Source organism: Choristoneura fumiferana, chromosome 3 (assembly GCF_025370935.1).
Source record: "Choristoneura fumiferana chromosome 3, NRCan_CFum_1, whole genome shotgun sequence".
Taxonomy (NCBI): domain Eukaryota; kingdom Metazoa; phylum Arthropoda; class Insecta; order Lepidoptera; family Tortricidae; genus Choristoneura; species Choristoneura fumiferana.
In genome coordinates this window covers 8,761,269-8,777,935 of record NC_133474.1, presented here as the reverse complement: position 1 = coordinate 8,777,935, position 16,667 = coordinate 8,761,269, and the positions used below count along the sequence as shown (strand labels likewise).

The following is a 16,667-nucleotide window of genomic DNA, read 5'->3' as shown; positions in this document are numbered from 1 at the left end:
GGTGCTGATACACTGGTTGGATAAACGATATTTATGAATATTGTTTGTGAAATGTGCAGTCAACTTTTATACGAGAAATCGATCCAGTTTTCTTCATATAATCAAATAATACCAAATTATCTTGCTACTTCGTAACTTCAGTGCTGACACTGTTCGAAACACGTACGGAAACATAAAGCACTTTTACCCCCGCTACAAACCTTCAGTTGCTGTAATGTAGTCGCTACGCTAACTCCTGAAAACGTAGTTGTTTTTATAGGTAAGATGACACTATCAATTGACACGTCGTAGTTCGCCAGGTTAATGACGTTAGATAGGTGGAGGTGGAAATCGATTGACACGGTACATTGAATGATTTCAAATAGTTATGTAGGTACAATATCTACGTAGTATACATTAGTTCACTACATACTCGTAGATACCTACGTACCCACGAAGTTACACGTCAGAAGTACCTACTGACGAATGTTGTAAAGTTTTTTAGCCTGATTAAGTGCTTGACACAAATTATAAATATTTTGCCGTGTAGTTAAATATTTACAGCCCAATGAAGGTAGTGCGAATAAATCTCAATGAATCGATTTCGAACAAAAAAACCCACCCAAGAGCGTGTCGGACACGCTCGAAATAGGGTTCCATAGCCATTACTAAAAAAATAAGTCATATTTTTCTAAGGATTTCGTATTTTGTACGGAATTTTCAAAGTTTTGGTATATTTTATACCTTAGGCTGCTATTTACTCTTAAACTACTAATAATTTTCAAGAAAACTTAACCGTTATAGTTTTCCTTGTAACTTTGATATACTTGCTACCATCCTGAATTTTTTCAAATTTTTACGCCCACTGGTTTAGATTTTAGGGGGGGGGGACGCTCGATTTCAATAAAATTTGCACTTTAAAATTGAATATTTTGCAAAAAAATCACTCAATCGAAAAAGCAACCCCCTAATGGTTTTAAAATACCTATCCAACGATACCCCACACTACAACGTTGGATGAGAAAAAAAATTACCCCCCCACTTTAGGACTATGGGAGTCTCTAAAAAAAATTATTAAAAAATAAATGTTGTACCATTTTGTCGGCATAGTTTAAATTATACAGCTCACAATTACAGGTTTCTAGCATTGATAGTCCCTGAGCAAAGCCGCGGACGGACAAACAGACAGACATGGCGAAACTATAAGGGTTAAATAAGCCAAGATTACTAGGTCTAAAGTACATCTGATTCAATCCTTGTGTTTTCACCAGGGCGTATAGCGCATACACACAAACAACAAACATCATGCCTGTATTCCCAAATGGGGTAGGCAGAGCACACGAAACGTTACCGCTTCGGAGCCACTTTTAGCAATTTTAGGTTTAAAGTTTGACAAAAACGGTACAATAGTGACAGGTTGCTAGCCTGTCGCCTACGGTACACCTTAACCTATATCGTCAGTCGCCTCTTACGACATCCACGGAAGAAATGGAGAGGTGTGATTCTAACCCGGCACCACACGGGTTTCCAGTTTTTTATTAGTCCTGAAAAGTTGTGTTTTTTGCTTTCCGCCCTTTTGAGCGCCAAGGTATTGATATATTAGACGAATATTTAAATGTTATTGACCTTAATTATGTTTGTCGAACATCTCATACTACCCTCCCAAAGGGATCCGCATATTGTAACAATTATGTAAATGACATGGCCGCAATATGGCCCGTGAATTGACGCTTATCTGCGCCAGAGCATCGACACGCGACGCTTTACTTAATTGTCTGCTATTGTTATTTTTAAACTGTTTTAGCATTTTAGGGTCATCATTACGACGTCTTAATTTTAATTGCATTAATTAAACTTCAAATTTATCAATTAAAACTATGTATTTGTAGAATGAGGTAAGTACCTTCACTTTGGGATATTAATGATTTTATAAATGTATAATGGTACAGCAATTTAAAATCAATAATTAGAATTTAAATTAATTTAAAGTTTAGATGCTCATTCGACGCAGAATTTAACTTTCTTCAATATTGAGGAGAATTACATTTCCGGCGGACGTACTGCTTTTTCGTGCTATAAGCAAACTAAGCTCACACCTCCTAGAAAGGGGCAGACTCGCTCCCTCGCTGCTCTCAGGATTCTAATCTAGAATACTTGCTACGCTCGTGATTCAATTATAGAATCCTTCGCTTCCTCGGGATTCAAAATCAACACTCGCAGCAAAAAACGACTTTGCTCTCTTGTTGCACAAATAACTTTTTTTTGACCATGGCAGCAATTTTTATTTCTGAGTAGAACTTTAGCTTGCATTTATTTTTACTATTTCATGTTATTTTATTTTATTTTACTCTACTACAGATATTTGAAAAATAATCCCTCGATGATGTTACTAAGATTAAATTAAAACGAAAAAGAAGCGAACCACTTTCGACTCTGCTTATCTCATAAATGTCAAGAAAATAAATCTCCGTCACCTTATGTACATTGTTAAAATTTCGACTTTCGACATTGCAAGCTCTGCGAAAAGTAAATGCAAGTGAATGACCACAAACACCGCAACAGAACCTTGACAGTTCAAGAAGCCTGCCTGGTCTTCAGGCCCTTGCACCTGATTTATGGGGCCCAAACCGCATCCCATTGGATCCCTTTGTTGCGAAACATTTTTATTGAATAATAAAATCTCCCCGTAGAATGAAGCGGCCGTATAGGTTATAATTCCTTGCAGTTGTTACCACTGTTACCATTTAGTATGTTATGCAAGCGTTTTTATTTCAACTGGAATGTGAAATGTGGCTATAGGTAGTATCAACATAAAACATCAATTTATAGTGAGTTCTGGGCCACCATAGAATATTAGTTAATATTTTTTTTGTGTATAACTTACAACTACTTTCTTTCAAAAATCCACGGTGACCTGAGAATAAAATTGGATAACTGTGATTATAGTAAAAGAAGAACTTACGATTGACCTGAATTATCGCTCATGGTCAAACATTTATGAATAGTTTGTGATACGAGGTTTGTAAGTAAAGTTTTACAAATGAGTTGACGACTGATAAACCCTAACCGCAAGGCGAGGTTTTCATCATCACGAGTTTGTAAAACTTTGCCAACCGTGTGTCATACGTTTTTCAATACATTTGTGAGAAAATAGGCAATTAATAACACAAAATTGAAAAATAAAACAAAACAACGCAAAGCTTTAAAAAAAGGGCGCGTCCGTAATGCGCATGCGTAAGTTTTGTTTTTAATTAGGTTAACTAAAATTATCAGGCAAAGGTTCGACGCGTTCAGCCACTGCGATTTTTTAGAATAAATAAAAGGTGGAAATCATTAAAATCTGAGGTAATTAAATTACAGTTTAGTTTTGTATATTTATAAATGTTAACTTTCTATTTTTCATAGTTGGTCATTTTACCGCTAACTTAAGTGACCTTGAAACTATTGTAAGAGCTAATGAGTCGGAGTAAATCTACCGAAGTTGCAAGCGAGAAGGTTCAAACTAACTCTCACAGGAAAATAGCATGCAAAACATAGTCAGTCACAAAATGATATTAGAGACAAGAAATACAATCATGAGTCCAAATTAGTGGCGTGACATTAAAAACATAAAGGTAAAACACATTCGTGTAAGATAGCATCGCGCGGTGAAACGCGAACACAGAGATAATGGCTCGATGAATAATAATGAGGTTGGTAAGTGTGAATCATCAAATATATTTAAATTGTTATCAATTAAAAGCAATATAATAGCGATTTGAGTTGTAGGTCCTGGCCATATGGTGTCGCGCACGGGGCTGCTTTGAGGGCCATGAAAAGTGCAGGAACGTCATTTGTTCGTTAGTAGACATACGGAACTATTGACCACAAGCATTGGCCTACGAGCAAACGGGTCAGGTTTAAATAACTGGCTGCCTAATGCAACGATAAATCCGCAATGCAATGATGAGAGTGGGTGAGGGAGAGCGGGTAGGTGTGTTTTTTTTATTTACACCACTTCAATCCTTTGCAGCTCACACCAATGTTGTCACCACCTTACTCTGGTCAAACAAAAGTTTGAGGGGCCCATTTAGTGAACGGTGAGTCACCTCCTGCTAAAAGTACAATTTTTAGAGATTGCAATGGTAGGTGTCCGTCATCTCACTATAGCCCGGAAATCCTGTCCAGTGCTGTCTTTATCTTGGCTTCGTCACTATGAATGCTTTTCGAATGATCACGTCTAACCCCCGTACCAACAACTTGTCACCCAAACTAACTTTGCATACCAAATTTCAAGTCGATGCCATTAACCGTTGAAGAGTTTCGTCCTGTGGAGACGATCCTGGCCAGACTACCAGGATGTCACTACCACATTATTGTATTGTCACGGAATTTACATAAGTATAACAAATTTCAAGTCAATCCAACGACTGGAAGTTGGTCGGATTTAACTTGCAAGATTTGATTACAGACAGACAGACAGACAGACAGACAACGGGACAGGTGAAACTAAATAAAAGCTTGTAAAAACATAATTTTCATCACACTTGCTCGTCAATGATGATATTCCATGCCTGTATACTAAATGACAATGGCCTCAATTGTTCCCGCGGGAATTATGGATTTGCGTATAGTTTTTCTTCTCAAGGGAGTTATGACTTTAGTTTTAAACAGTAAGTAGGTACCTACATACGTCATTTCAGACTAAAAAGGTTTCAAGTCAGCCAACGTTTTATTTACATTTTTAAAACTTATCTGTAGCCCGATTTTATACCATAAAAAAATTCCACGCTTTATGAAACTTCATGTTTTTTATATATTTCAAAATATCAAATTGTTTTGCAATAATTTCAGTACCTAAATATTTTTTAGCAAATTGGAATAAATCTGGCCGTAAGACCATTAAAATTCTAAACTAAATACAGTTCTTAGCATTATCTATGGTAGGCGACTCAAAAAAGTGACAATCAGGGGGCTACTAAGAAATCCGAAAATCGAAGTTCGTATCGCTTTGCTGACGCTAATGAATATTATTTAATAAGAGAGTGAGAGGGACGGTACGATACAAACTTCGATTTTCGAATTTTGTAGTAGCCCCCTGTATGGGCGAGTCATTATTTTATTTAGTTGTTTTCTTAGCGTCCTTCTTTTGCCGAGCTGATAAGTGTTTAGACACATGATAATTTAATTTTTTGCATTTGTCCTCGCAATGTGATGAAAATCATTGTTACACACAATACACGGGCCGTAAGGGAATTACAAACTCTATTAGATTCTCGTTAGTAATCCCCTTGTTACGCCCCTTAATGCACAATGTACTATAAATTATCCATAGTGGGTAGGTTAGTAATCTTCTAGAAAGAAATTCTAGATGAAATTCTCATGTATCTAATGCAATAATCCATAGTTTTGTCAATCCAAAATTTTCGAATAAGTTAGTTGAACCTGAGTGCCTATTTACTCCGAAATTCGTATCTAAGTTCGTATCGTACCATCCTTCTCACTCTCGTATTAAGCAGTATAAGTGTCAGAGGGATGGAACGACAAAAACTTTGATTATCAAATTTCGGAGTAGGCTCTCTGTCAGCTTTTAGAATTTTGCTTTTACAGTTGTTACTTTGCCTCACCCGATCTATCAGTGATCTTTTTGCGCATCGTGTATAAAACGTCAACCGGTTAAAAACTCAAGACCGACTACTATAAAGCAAAAACGTTTCAGAGTCGCCGTTTTCGTGGCCCGGGAGTGCATGTAAATTTGTCGGGCTCAATTGAAGTTAATAGAACGTTCGGAGGGTAGGCCAGCTGACGCGAGGTGTGAGGGAATGCTCCCTCCCGACGACACATCGCAATTGATGGTCAAATAAAAAAATTACGAGAGCCCTATTGTATGACTAAATTGAGTTCATCGGGGGTGTCTTACTGGAGGAACTAGTTTTATATTAACTACACCAATACCCTAAAATATCGTCTTTAGACATTTATTTGAGGAAGTAAGTGTACAATAGAAACCGTTTTTTTTTATTCAACTGGATGGCAAACGAGCAAGTGGGTCTCCTGATGGTAAGAGATCACTACCGCCCATAATAATTTGATAATATTAATTTGAGACTAAATAATATTTTATATCTACCTTCTTACTTACTTTAAACATCTTGTACTCGTCCTACTGCGTCAAAAAGATTAAAGTATTATTTTTAATGCATATTCACGCGTTATAAAAAAACTCTATAGTTACTTAACTTTTATTAGTCTATCAGTAAACTATGTAATACGATACCACAGATCAAATTCTATAAAGAACTTAATTTAATGTTCAAAGAGACTCGTACCGTAACAATAAATGTTAAGCAAACAGATAAACGGGCTTAGCTCCCCTCGGCGATGTTTACACCTCCTTGCTGACATACGTTTTGTATTCTATTATACCTTTGAGTTTCTACACATTTAAAATTTTGTTATTTTGTTTAGGTATTTTCTCGCATAAGAAACAATATTTTTATTAATAAGAGCATAGAATAGCATTTAAATAAGCACAAAGAGAGCTGTGTCCAAAACAAGTACCTAAAACACAATCAAAAGTGTTAGCGTTCAGTCACCGTGACTACTAGTTCAAATATGATTTTTATTAATATTGATGCAAGAATATATTCTAAAATTCATTGTGGTCTAAAATGATTTTAAATCAGGTAGTCTACGTTATCTTTTAACCGATTGTCAAAGTAGTCGAGTAAAAAAAAACAACACCACCTTGTCAACCTCTGGCAAAAACAAAAGAGATTGTACATCAATTTGTCCGATAAAGAAAAAAAAAGAGTCGCGTGGCATGGTAATGACAGCTGTGCAACGCTGATTTCAGACAGATTATGATCTAGTTGGAGCCATCACTACACACGTGCGCTTTTGAATGATTTTGAACCGAGGTATATACGACCAGAATACGTTACCTTTCAATTGAACAATTGCTCTATATAACAAATTCTTAAACATATTAAATATTTGTTTGATTATTATCTAGCTTCTGGTCGCAAAATATTCGTAAACATTATTAAAAACAAACAAGTACTGCATCTTTATAAAGAGTGGTTTAATATTTGAGGATAAAACGAACTGGCACAAAATAAAAATATAATGAGAAATAGACAAACGTGTTCTTATTTCAAAATTAATATTCGAGCGCGCAAAAGGAAAGTGTGTCACTGCATTTGAAAAACTGCTCTACTAAAAACAAAAACTCACGTTAAAACTTTGTTACATTTTAAAACGATAATTTAGGATTTACAAGTAAATAAGTAAATAATGAAGTAGTTACCTAATGTAATTAACTACTTAAATTATCAGGTAAGTGAATACTTCATGTTTTGTGTCATTTGTGATTTCAAATAACTGCAGCACTAACTTGTGTTTATTTAACATTATTTGTGTTTTATTCACAAACAAAATTTTAGGTAGGAACTTAAGTGCAGTTTTATAGAATAAACTTCCGAGTAATTATGTCAAGGATAACTTCATGATAGTTTTCATGGATTTTATCTGTCTGACATTTTTTGCGAAAAGATAAGTAGGTAGGTACAATGAGATTCCGATCCTTAGAGTTTTTTTAATAGGTTTTCCAAAGTCTTGAAAAGCAGTTATAGACAATCATATTAAATCTCCAGCTGAAGGCAACAGAAAGACATTGTTCCTTATAAATTGTAGAGTTAAGTATGTAAATTTTGCATTGGTCGTCAAATATAAATAGTCTAAGGGCCTATTTCACCACCCATTGATTAATTTTATTTGACGGATAAATGTGACGCCATCTCCGTCTATTTGAACAAACAAACAGAGACGGCATCACATTTATACGTGAAATAAATTTAATCAGTGGATGGTGAATCAGGGGGTAAATGTTACAAAATCCAAGTGAAACATATTTACCTATAAATAAGATTAACCGTTGCACCCAGGAGCATAGGTGATTAAATAAATGAACCTTTTGCGCAGGAAGAACTTAAGTAAAATAAAAAGTGCTTGAATTGATTTATTCAGCGTGTAGGGACCTATGTACTTACGAGTATTAGAGTAAGGAATAAGCTCGCCTTGTTTGCGGGTGCACCTGTCTGTCGTGATCAGACTGGTTCTAGCTCGGGTTAAACGTCATGTTAATGGACTCTAAAATGGAAGCGAAGTCCTAGAGTACATGTATGTATGCTAAATATTAAATGTTACAATAAAACCCGCCAACATACAAAATATTAAATTATATTGACCCGGATAACTCACGTCTTAAATTGAGTTTAAATATGAGTGAGTCTCACGGTAGTTTCATGTTCAAAACATACAAAATAAATGACTACTTACTTAATTGTTAAATTTATAAAGAAAATAATCCTACTAGTATTTTCGTAATGTACAAGTACACCAAGGCTTTTTACTACAGATATTTTTTTTGGTTTATTCTTCCTACTGTAGTAGTATGGTATTTTAAATAGATGATCAAATCAAGACAAAATCCAAAATCGCATGTTAGCCACATCAATGCAGGAAAACAGGATCAAAAAAATAAATGAAAGGTCACACGCATACTATTTATAGCATTTTTTGTCTTGAAAAAACAACAAAAGCATTTTTAATTGCTTCTGATTATGAGAACTTTCATTTTAATTACCCCCTAAATGAGCAACGCGTTTCGTCGCTTACTTTTGTGCGCGAAACAAAAAGGGTTGAAACGCACTTGAGCATTGTTTTTATGCTATAAATCTAGTGGATAGTATAATTATAGTGTTTAATGTGTGACAGTCGCTTTGTTAGCATGTAAATGTTAGTGGGGATTGCACGAGTGGGGTGGGAACGGCATGGATTGCGCCGGGGCAATATTGCGACGCGGTGGGTTGCCACTTCACCGAGCTTGCCACGAAAGTGTTAATAACTACGGATGCTGCTTAAGTTTTTTGATTAAAATTTGTTTAAGCACATTCATATTTTTATTCACACAGTATATGTACTTAGCACTTGCTTGTTAAACTACATATGTCTAATTAACTGTTAAAGTAAATTAGGAACTTTATCGCGTCATTTTCGCGCTACTTCCTTCGTCAATGTCACATTTTTATCCTGAAATGCTTGAATATGGTAACAATAACAATCTTATCTATCAAGATCTGAACCATGAGTTAAGACACTAAGCTGTGTTGTACTCGTAAGTTGATAATTAACACCAAAATGAGAAAAAAATGAAAAACAAAGCAACGAATAGTTTTTTTTACAAAAAATTATATCGATATTGGACCATTGACTTATGAACTTGAGACTGGGTTATGTTGCAAATTTTAATATAATTCAAATCAAATTTCTTACAATAGACAATAAGAGGGCTACTAGTAATAAATAATAGTGGGTATTCTCGTTAGGTCAGTTAATTTTTTTTTATTGCTACGATGTAATTAAAGTAATTCATTCATAAATTTAATTTCCATTTGTCTCTCAGAAAGCGAACAGCTTAGGGATAAAACTCTGCTTGCGTTTGTTTTCCTTGAGTGTTATAATCGAACTTTTACGAAGTCCTACCTAAATGCCAGCTTATAATATCAAAGAGTAACACATATTATAATGGAACCGATAGTTCTTATAAGTACACGAAACTAACAAAAACTCAAAACCCGATCATATCCCATTAAGGAAGGCGAATAATTAACAATTCACAAGTGGCCCGTAGCACTGCACTCTCGATATACAATCATACTTAGACGTCTGATGCTAACTTGGGATTGTTCATATTGTTCTGAACACAAAAGTAAGTAGCCTCTCCTTGTGAGAAACTGTTGCGATTTCACCACTCGTGTGGGAATGTGGGTTCATTTGAGGGCTTATAAAAATTGTGTTAAGTACCTACAATGTGTAATAAATTCAGCATGCTATTCGAGTTACGCTGTGAAGTTGGGAGCTAGAAGACTACTTAAATGCGTAATAAAGATAGGCACTTACTTTACGATCTTGCTTTTGATTCAGTGTTTCTGGAGTCTATGCCCATTTTATAGGTAGGTATTCTTATATTCTGATCTTCTTCGTCCTCCTATTCTTGCACATTTTCTGCTTATGAGACTAAATTTGTTAGTTGTGACCTGACACATTCATCACAGTTTACAAGTGCAATGAAGTGATAACATCGATATAACAGCTGATACATAAAAGTAGCTATTACTCATCGAATTTTAATTCAACTAAATCCTCAAATTCTTCAATAACAAAGTATTAAAATAACATTTGAGTAGTCAATTAGGCGGCAACGTATCGGGCATCCAGATAACGCGATGGTGGTCCATTGTGGGCCGGCGCCCCGCGGTTCGCGCGCTGCCACTAGCGAGGCACAATGCCGCTACTGTGTTATTTCCTATTTTCATAACTGTTGCATTTAATGCCGGTCCACTGACCACTGGAGAGGTTGAACTTTGTGGGAAGTTGTTGACGAAAAAAAAATTGACGCTACGCGCTTCTGTTTTGTTTATGCACATGTCGTTTCCAAGCGGCCATCAAACTGCTCGTCATCCGAAGCTATCAAAGAAGATCGTTTAGTTTCACAGTAAGCTTTTTAACCTCACAAATTGAAAGGGGAAAACACATTTATTACGTCATAAACATGCCACCATATACATTGGTTCTTAAAAATCAGTCAAAAATTTATGATAAACAAAAAAAAATCGTTAAACACTTTATGCGACAGCCAAGCCGTTAATAATCATAAGAAAACGGCAGTCTTATCACGTCGATATCGGTGCAAAGATCGTGACAAAAAATAATGGCGGATAACCGGGTGCCGTCCCGCGGCGACCTCCCAACTGCTGGTTTGTTGGTTCACACTAAAGTCAAAGACTCAAAGAGTTGGGTCACGATCGTTCGAACAGATAAGTGCGTTCTCACCTCCCCGCGGTCGCGCCGTCGCGAAAGGGTTCGCCGAATAATTGCGACAATCAATTTGGAGGAGCTATCGAACAATTTGTATGGTATTTGTGCGGGCTGTCACCCGCTGATGCTATCGCCTCGCCTCGGGGAGCCGCGGCCGTCGGCAATGGGAAATCTTTTCGGGTGTTACTTTCTCACACCTCGAGTGCTCATTTGCAGAATAATTTGCAACCATTTATAAAAGTGATTATAATTCTTCATAACGATTGTTTTTATTATTAGTAGCTAGAGTAACTCTAACTGTATCGGTAAATAAAAGCGGCATGCATGTGCATGAAAGCTAAATGCATTAGAAAGATGAACTCCTATTGGTAAAAGATACAGTTTAATATTAATGTGAAAGCGAATATTTAATTATATTTCAGTTTAACTTTTAGGCCGTTATGACACTTATGTTTAAAATACGTAAAAACCACTTTCGATGATTTACATGTTTAATGACCGTGCAACACTGAACCGCGTTTTTGTACAAAATTAAATCACTTTCCGAATTCTCTAACACTTAGCATTGTGGTTTACCAAGAATGACGGGGCTACGCCATAATTTATATCCGAGTCCATAATAAGACGTAAACATCGCCTCTTTGCAATATGTCACGTATAACAAAGGCTGCGGTAACGGTCCGCATCATTTGTCTGCCGGAGCTCTATTATTTATGATCTCCTGCCGAAGAAGCAGGACAAAATGGGGCCGCTGTTAAATATTTGCTTGAGACAAGAGGGAGCGATAATTCGAGGCTATTATGACGTCATTTCACGCCCTTTGTCAGGTCGTCACGCCGTGTCATCTGCTCCTCGAGACGCCTGCCTCGGTTATCTCTCGATTAAATCTATTGTGTCATTTTTTCAGTGCAAGCAAGTCGGATGCGCCACCGACGATGATTTGGTCCCGTTCGCTTGTTCACTCGGCTTCGCAGTAAAACACTCGAGGAGCTGCGCTATTGTCTCGAGGCCCTTTTACGAGCTCGGTTTTGTGACGCTGTTATTGTTTGCGGTTGATAAACATCTCGCCACTAGGTAGGTAGGGATCATCATCACTTTTACCGGTAGTTTATTTTAATAGAGCTCCATTGGATTTGTTTGTCAATTATCTTTGCTTTAAAGGTGACTTGAATAAGGACCTTTTTTTGGAAATGGAGCTCATGAACAAAGATTTGTTGATACAGACGAAAGATTTACTATCGGATGCCGTAGTAACATTTAAACAGGATCCTAAACTGGCAGCAGCTATTGATAAGTTGTTTAACAGTAGCCATCAGAAAATTATAAATTCGAATGAATGTGGCTTGTTACTACCGGGAAGAAAACTAGAATTTAGTGAAGTACAGCAAATGCTGTCACATAAGATAGTGGATAAAGGTAAGTTAAACCTTTCATCCCACACTTATTAGGGCACTTATTTTATTAATCTCAGCATTACATTACTTAGATATATTGTGCACGAAATCACTTGACGTTTCTTCATTTGTGGCATTGTATTAAAACGGCTACATACTTAGATATATACGAACGACTGTTTGAAATATTGGTAAACATAATTATGTTTACTCGTGGATTGGGAACTTCACTCATACCGTAAACAAACTTAAAAGAAATTCAACGATGTATATGAAGTTCCCAATCCGTGTTTGGGCTGCTAGGAACTAGAGTCAATCCCTATCGTACTGAAAAGGATAAGGTACCGTGCCGGGCAGTGGGTCGTACCTACATACATAGGTCAAACACATGAGGTTAGGTTAGCTTGAAAAGATCCCTTTTAGGGATAAGTTCGCCTTTGTACTCTTTTGTTTTGTTGTTTTCTTTTTGTATTATTTTTGTGTTTTATGTACAATAAAGTATTTACTTTAATAAAGTATTTAGTAGGTACATGATGATGACTAAATCGAAGCAAATTTTATAATCAGAAAAGATTTGACTTATTGTCTGTTTCAAATTTAAAGGATTGATAAATAAAGGAGTTGAGAAGTCTTTAGATATAATCATAAAAGAATCCAACGATGCTAAGAAGGCCATAATAAAGAAAGTTGAAGAAATTCTTAGCGAAATCAACAAAACAGCGATTAGTGGTGGCACACCTAAACTGACAATACGAAACCAGCGATTGTGGGGAAACTGCATTTATGATCTTGATCGGTAAGTTTAATTTACAAAATAATATTAATTTATTTTAATATTTTACCAGTATCCAGTGGCGAATAATTCTTTTTGCATTTGTTTGACACAGCGTGACGTTAAAATCGTTTACGGAGGCCAAGAAAAGTACTCTGCACTATTCGAGCACTGAAGACAAAACAAGATTTAATAGAATAGTTTTCGTACTAACTAAGGTCCATGAATTACTATCAAAAAACCTGATCGTTACTAGACGGTAATTAAAACCTTTTCATTATGTTCTTACTGTAACTTGGTTTTACTACTAACTATACTTTGGCTGGAAATCAGAACGTAAATCAGTAAAATGAACTCACCAATTACTATCGAAAAATAACATGTAAAGTCGCCCAAGCAACTACTTCACCATTTTTTATGTCACATGAGAAAATGATCAATAATAAAGCTGATTGTCACAGTCTTTCAGACTGTGTATGAAAATAGTCATTAATGTTTTTAGGTAGAGAAAATCTTTGGGCGAGTTTAGGTACCTATTTAGGTACTAGTAGAAACTTTGACAAAATTGATAGTTTTTTGCAGACAAATTTCACTTTAAAGCGACTCACATATTGAGTTTAATACTTTTCTCGTATGACCAAATCCGACACAATTTTTAAAACACCAACAGGGAACTTTTTTACCAAAACGTATCAAGATTACGCAACCAAGGGAACCTGGATGTGGCGGTGAGGGATGTATGCTGTCTCCTTGAGAGTCCACCATGGAATTTGGGCATCGTAGCGACCTCCAAAGGACTTATTGCTGGGCCTTTGACTATACATGCCAGGGATGGAACCGTGGTCAACTGTATGGCTTCCAATGGCAAGTATTATGAATTATTATTCTTGCCTATTTCTATTATTAATGAAATGGATAAAAATTGTCGGGTCTTCCACATTAGGCTATCTGGTTTAATAACTTTCAACCACATATTTAGTTATTTAGATGGCTTCAAACCGTATGTGAGAATAAAAATAAATAAATATAATTTATTTCACATATTTTAAGGAACTTTAATAATGCAAGACATTATTGGTATAAAGGAGTTCAAATCATCAGCCAAATACATATTGGTAGTGGAGAAAGATGCAATTTTCCAGAAGTTGTTAGACGAAGGAGCTTTGATCAGATTAGGACCTGTCATCATAATGACTGTGAGTATTTACAGCTTTTGTGTACCTATTTATTATTTTGTGTCGCAGACTACCGAGATACAGGCTTCGCCTAGTTCGGAGTCTGAAGGACAATACCTATAACTATGTAAAAAGTGTTTCGTGAAATAAATTATTATTATTATTTATTACATTTTATAATAGATAATTTTACAATAACTAACTAAAGTTCAACTGAAAACAAAGCTCTACACATTGTAAATAATAAATAAGATAAAGTATTTTTGTTACAAAAGTTCATTTTTTTTATTCGACTGGATGGCAAACGAGCAAGTGGGTCTCCTGATAGTAAGAGATCACCACCGCCCATAAACATCTGCAACACCAGGGGTATTGCAGATGCGTTGCCAAACTAGAGGCCTAAGATGGGATACCTCAAGTGCCAGTAATTTCACCGGCTGTCTTACTCTCCACGCCGAAACACAACAGTGCAAGCACTGCTGCTTCACGGCAGGATTAGTGAGCAAGATGGTGGCACAAGGTCCTACCACCTGCAAATGCAAATGTCATGCACTAATCGTTAGTTCTTAGATCTAAACTTTCCTTAATATTCTGGAATAAGTATTATAATCTAACTAAAGCAACACTCGCGCTAGAGTAGCTCGCTCTAGGTAGAGCTTTAATTTTTTTTCTTTTACGAGTAACGTAGTACCTATTTTTTGTGATAAAAGAGAAATAAAACAAACAGTAATTTCACTAATTTCTTGAATTACATACCTATTTTAAATTTCTGATAAATAGATTCAAATTTATTCTGGATCAATGTCACTTAAATACTGTCCCTACCAGTACCTAGGAAACAATTTTTTTTTATTTGTTTTTTTTTTCATCCAAAACAAAAACATTTTAGGGTAAGGGCTACCCAGATGTTTGTACTCGGCAGCTGCTTAGTCGTCTCACATCGGAACTGAAGCTACCAGCTCTCGCTCTGGTGGACGCTGACCCCCACGGCTTCGAGATATTCCTCACCTACAAATATGGCTCCCTGGTATAATCCTCCCTGGGGGATTTTTTTTAAATCATACCCGTGAAAATATCTTTCAAAAATGTGAATTGTTTCTTCTAAATTACCATTCAAGTATTTTTCCCCAGGTATACCTAGTGTCATCCACGAAGACGCGTGATTTTGACAAAATTAGCCATTAATGACATTGTACTAAGAATCACGGCACGCGTCATCGTGAATGACTCTACCTATACCTATCTAATACGAAAACTATTTATTCCTAGAGCATTTAATTCGCAGCAGTCTTTCTTTTATGAGTACTTGTATTTTAAATAAAAAGTCAGTTTATACCATTTTAATATTATAGTGGTACATAGTGTCAAAATCGGCTCTCTGGTTTGGTTTCTTTTTTATTTAAGGTTTCTATTTAACACCCGTGGGTTCGACACCCGTGTGGTATCGGGTTAGAATTACACCTCTCCACTTCTTCCGTGGATGTCGTAAGAGGCGACTCGGTATACCGTGTGGTGACAGGCTAGCAACCTGTCACTGTTATACCTTTTTTGTCAAACTTAAAACCTAAAATTGCTAAAAGTGGCTCCGAAGCGGTAACGACCATTGAATTGAAAACCCCATTTGGAATACAGGCGTGATGTTTGTGTGTGTGTGTTCTATTTAAGTCAATAGGTCTCTATATAACATTTTGGTTTATTATCAAAGACATTCGCGGATGACCAGAGATGGAAATGGGAGAATGTATGTTTATGTTTAGTGAACGTTATGAAAGATATTTATCAATCCATTTCGAACACAAACAATTTCATTCATTTCCGTCTTTAATGACTAGTAGTGGCTAGTAGTTAGTATTTGTCTAAAACTGTATTAAATACTATTTTGACAGGCACAATCCCACCTCTCGTCGTCTTTAGCCTGCAGCTCCTTGTTGCTGCTTGGAGCTCGCCATCACGACGTCATGACCCTGGCACCTAAAGAAACTCGTCTCTCTCTGACCGATCTGGACAAGCGTAAACTAGCGTCGCTCTTAAGAAGACCTTATTTAGATACACCTTCTGGTAAACAAAATATAAGTGACTAGAGAAATAATTAGACATTTCAAAAGAATATAACTACCAGGAATTGAATAATTTCAGGATCTCGAATCAAAGACGAGCTGAATGCAATGCTGGCGTCGGGAGTAAAGGCAGAAATAGAAGCGTTGGCGCCAACTAGTGCAGCTCTTTGTGATGCTTATCTCCCTTCGAAGATTATTCAGGCTGAATATCTAGGTTAAAGTGTTTGCAAAAAGTAAAAAAAATAATTCACAATGAACGTTTTCTAGAATTAAGAACCCATAGCACCACCTAGTTTTACAAATGTCAGTTACACCATTCACATGAAACACGAACGGGAATAGCTAGCACCCCCATCTTTTGCAAGTAAACCCTTAATGGTACACGTCGTTAGTGATAGATGGCGCTTAATTGACTTGTGCACAGTGACAT

General features: G+C 36.2%; 1 protein-coding gene across 1 annotated transcript; it reads left to right on the top strand.

The window, feature by feature from the left end:
* The first annotated feature begins 7,247 nt into the window (after window positions 1–7,247).
* On the top strand, window positions 7,248–16,506 carry mei-W68 (meiotic W68). Its single transcript, XM_074085429.1, has 10 exons — window positions 7,248–7,296; window positions 11,747–11,913; window positions 12,001–12,255; window positions 12,837–13,029; window positions 13,121–13,264; window positions 13,676–13,869; window positions 14,056–14,201; window positions 15,070–15,207; window positions 16,067–16,238; window positions 16,317–16,506. The coding sequence occupies exons 3-10, from the start codon at window positions 12,030–12,032 to the stop codon at window positions 16,454–16,456; spliced, it is 1,353 nt and encodes a 450-aa protein (XP_073941530.1). The 5' UTR covers window positions 7,248–7,296; window positions 11,747–11,913; window positions 12,001–12,029; the 3' UTR covers window positions 16,457–16,506.
* The last annotated feature ends 161 nt before the right edge of the window (window positions 16,507–16,667 follow it).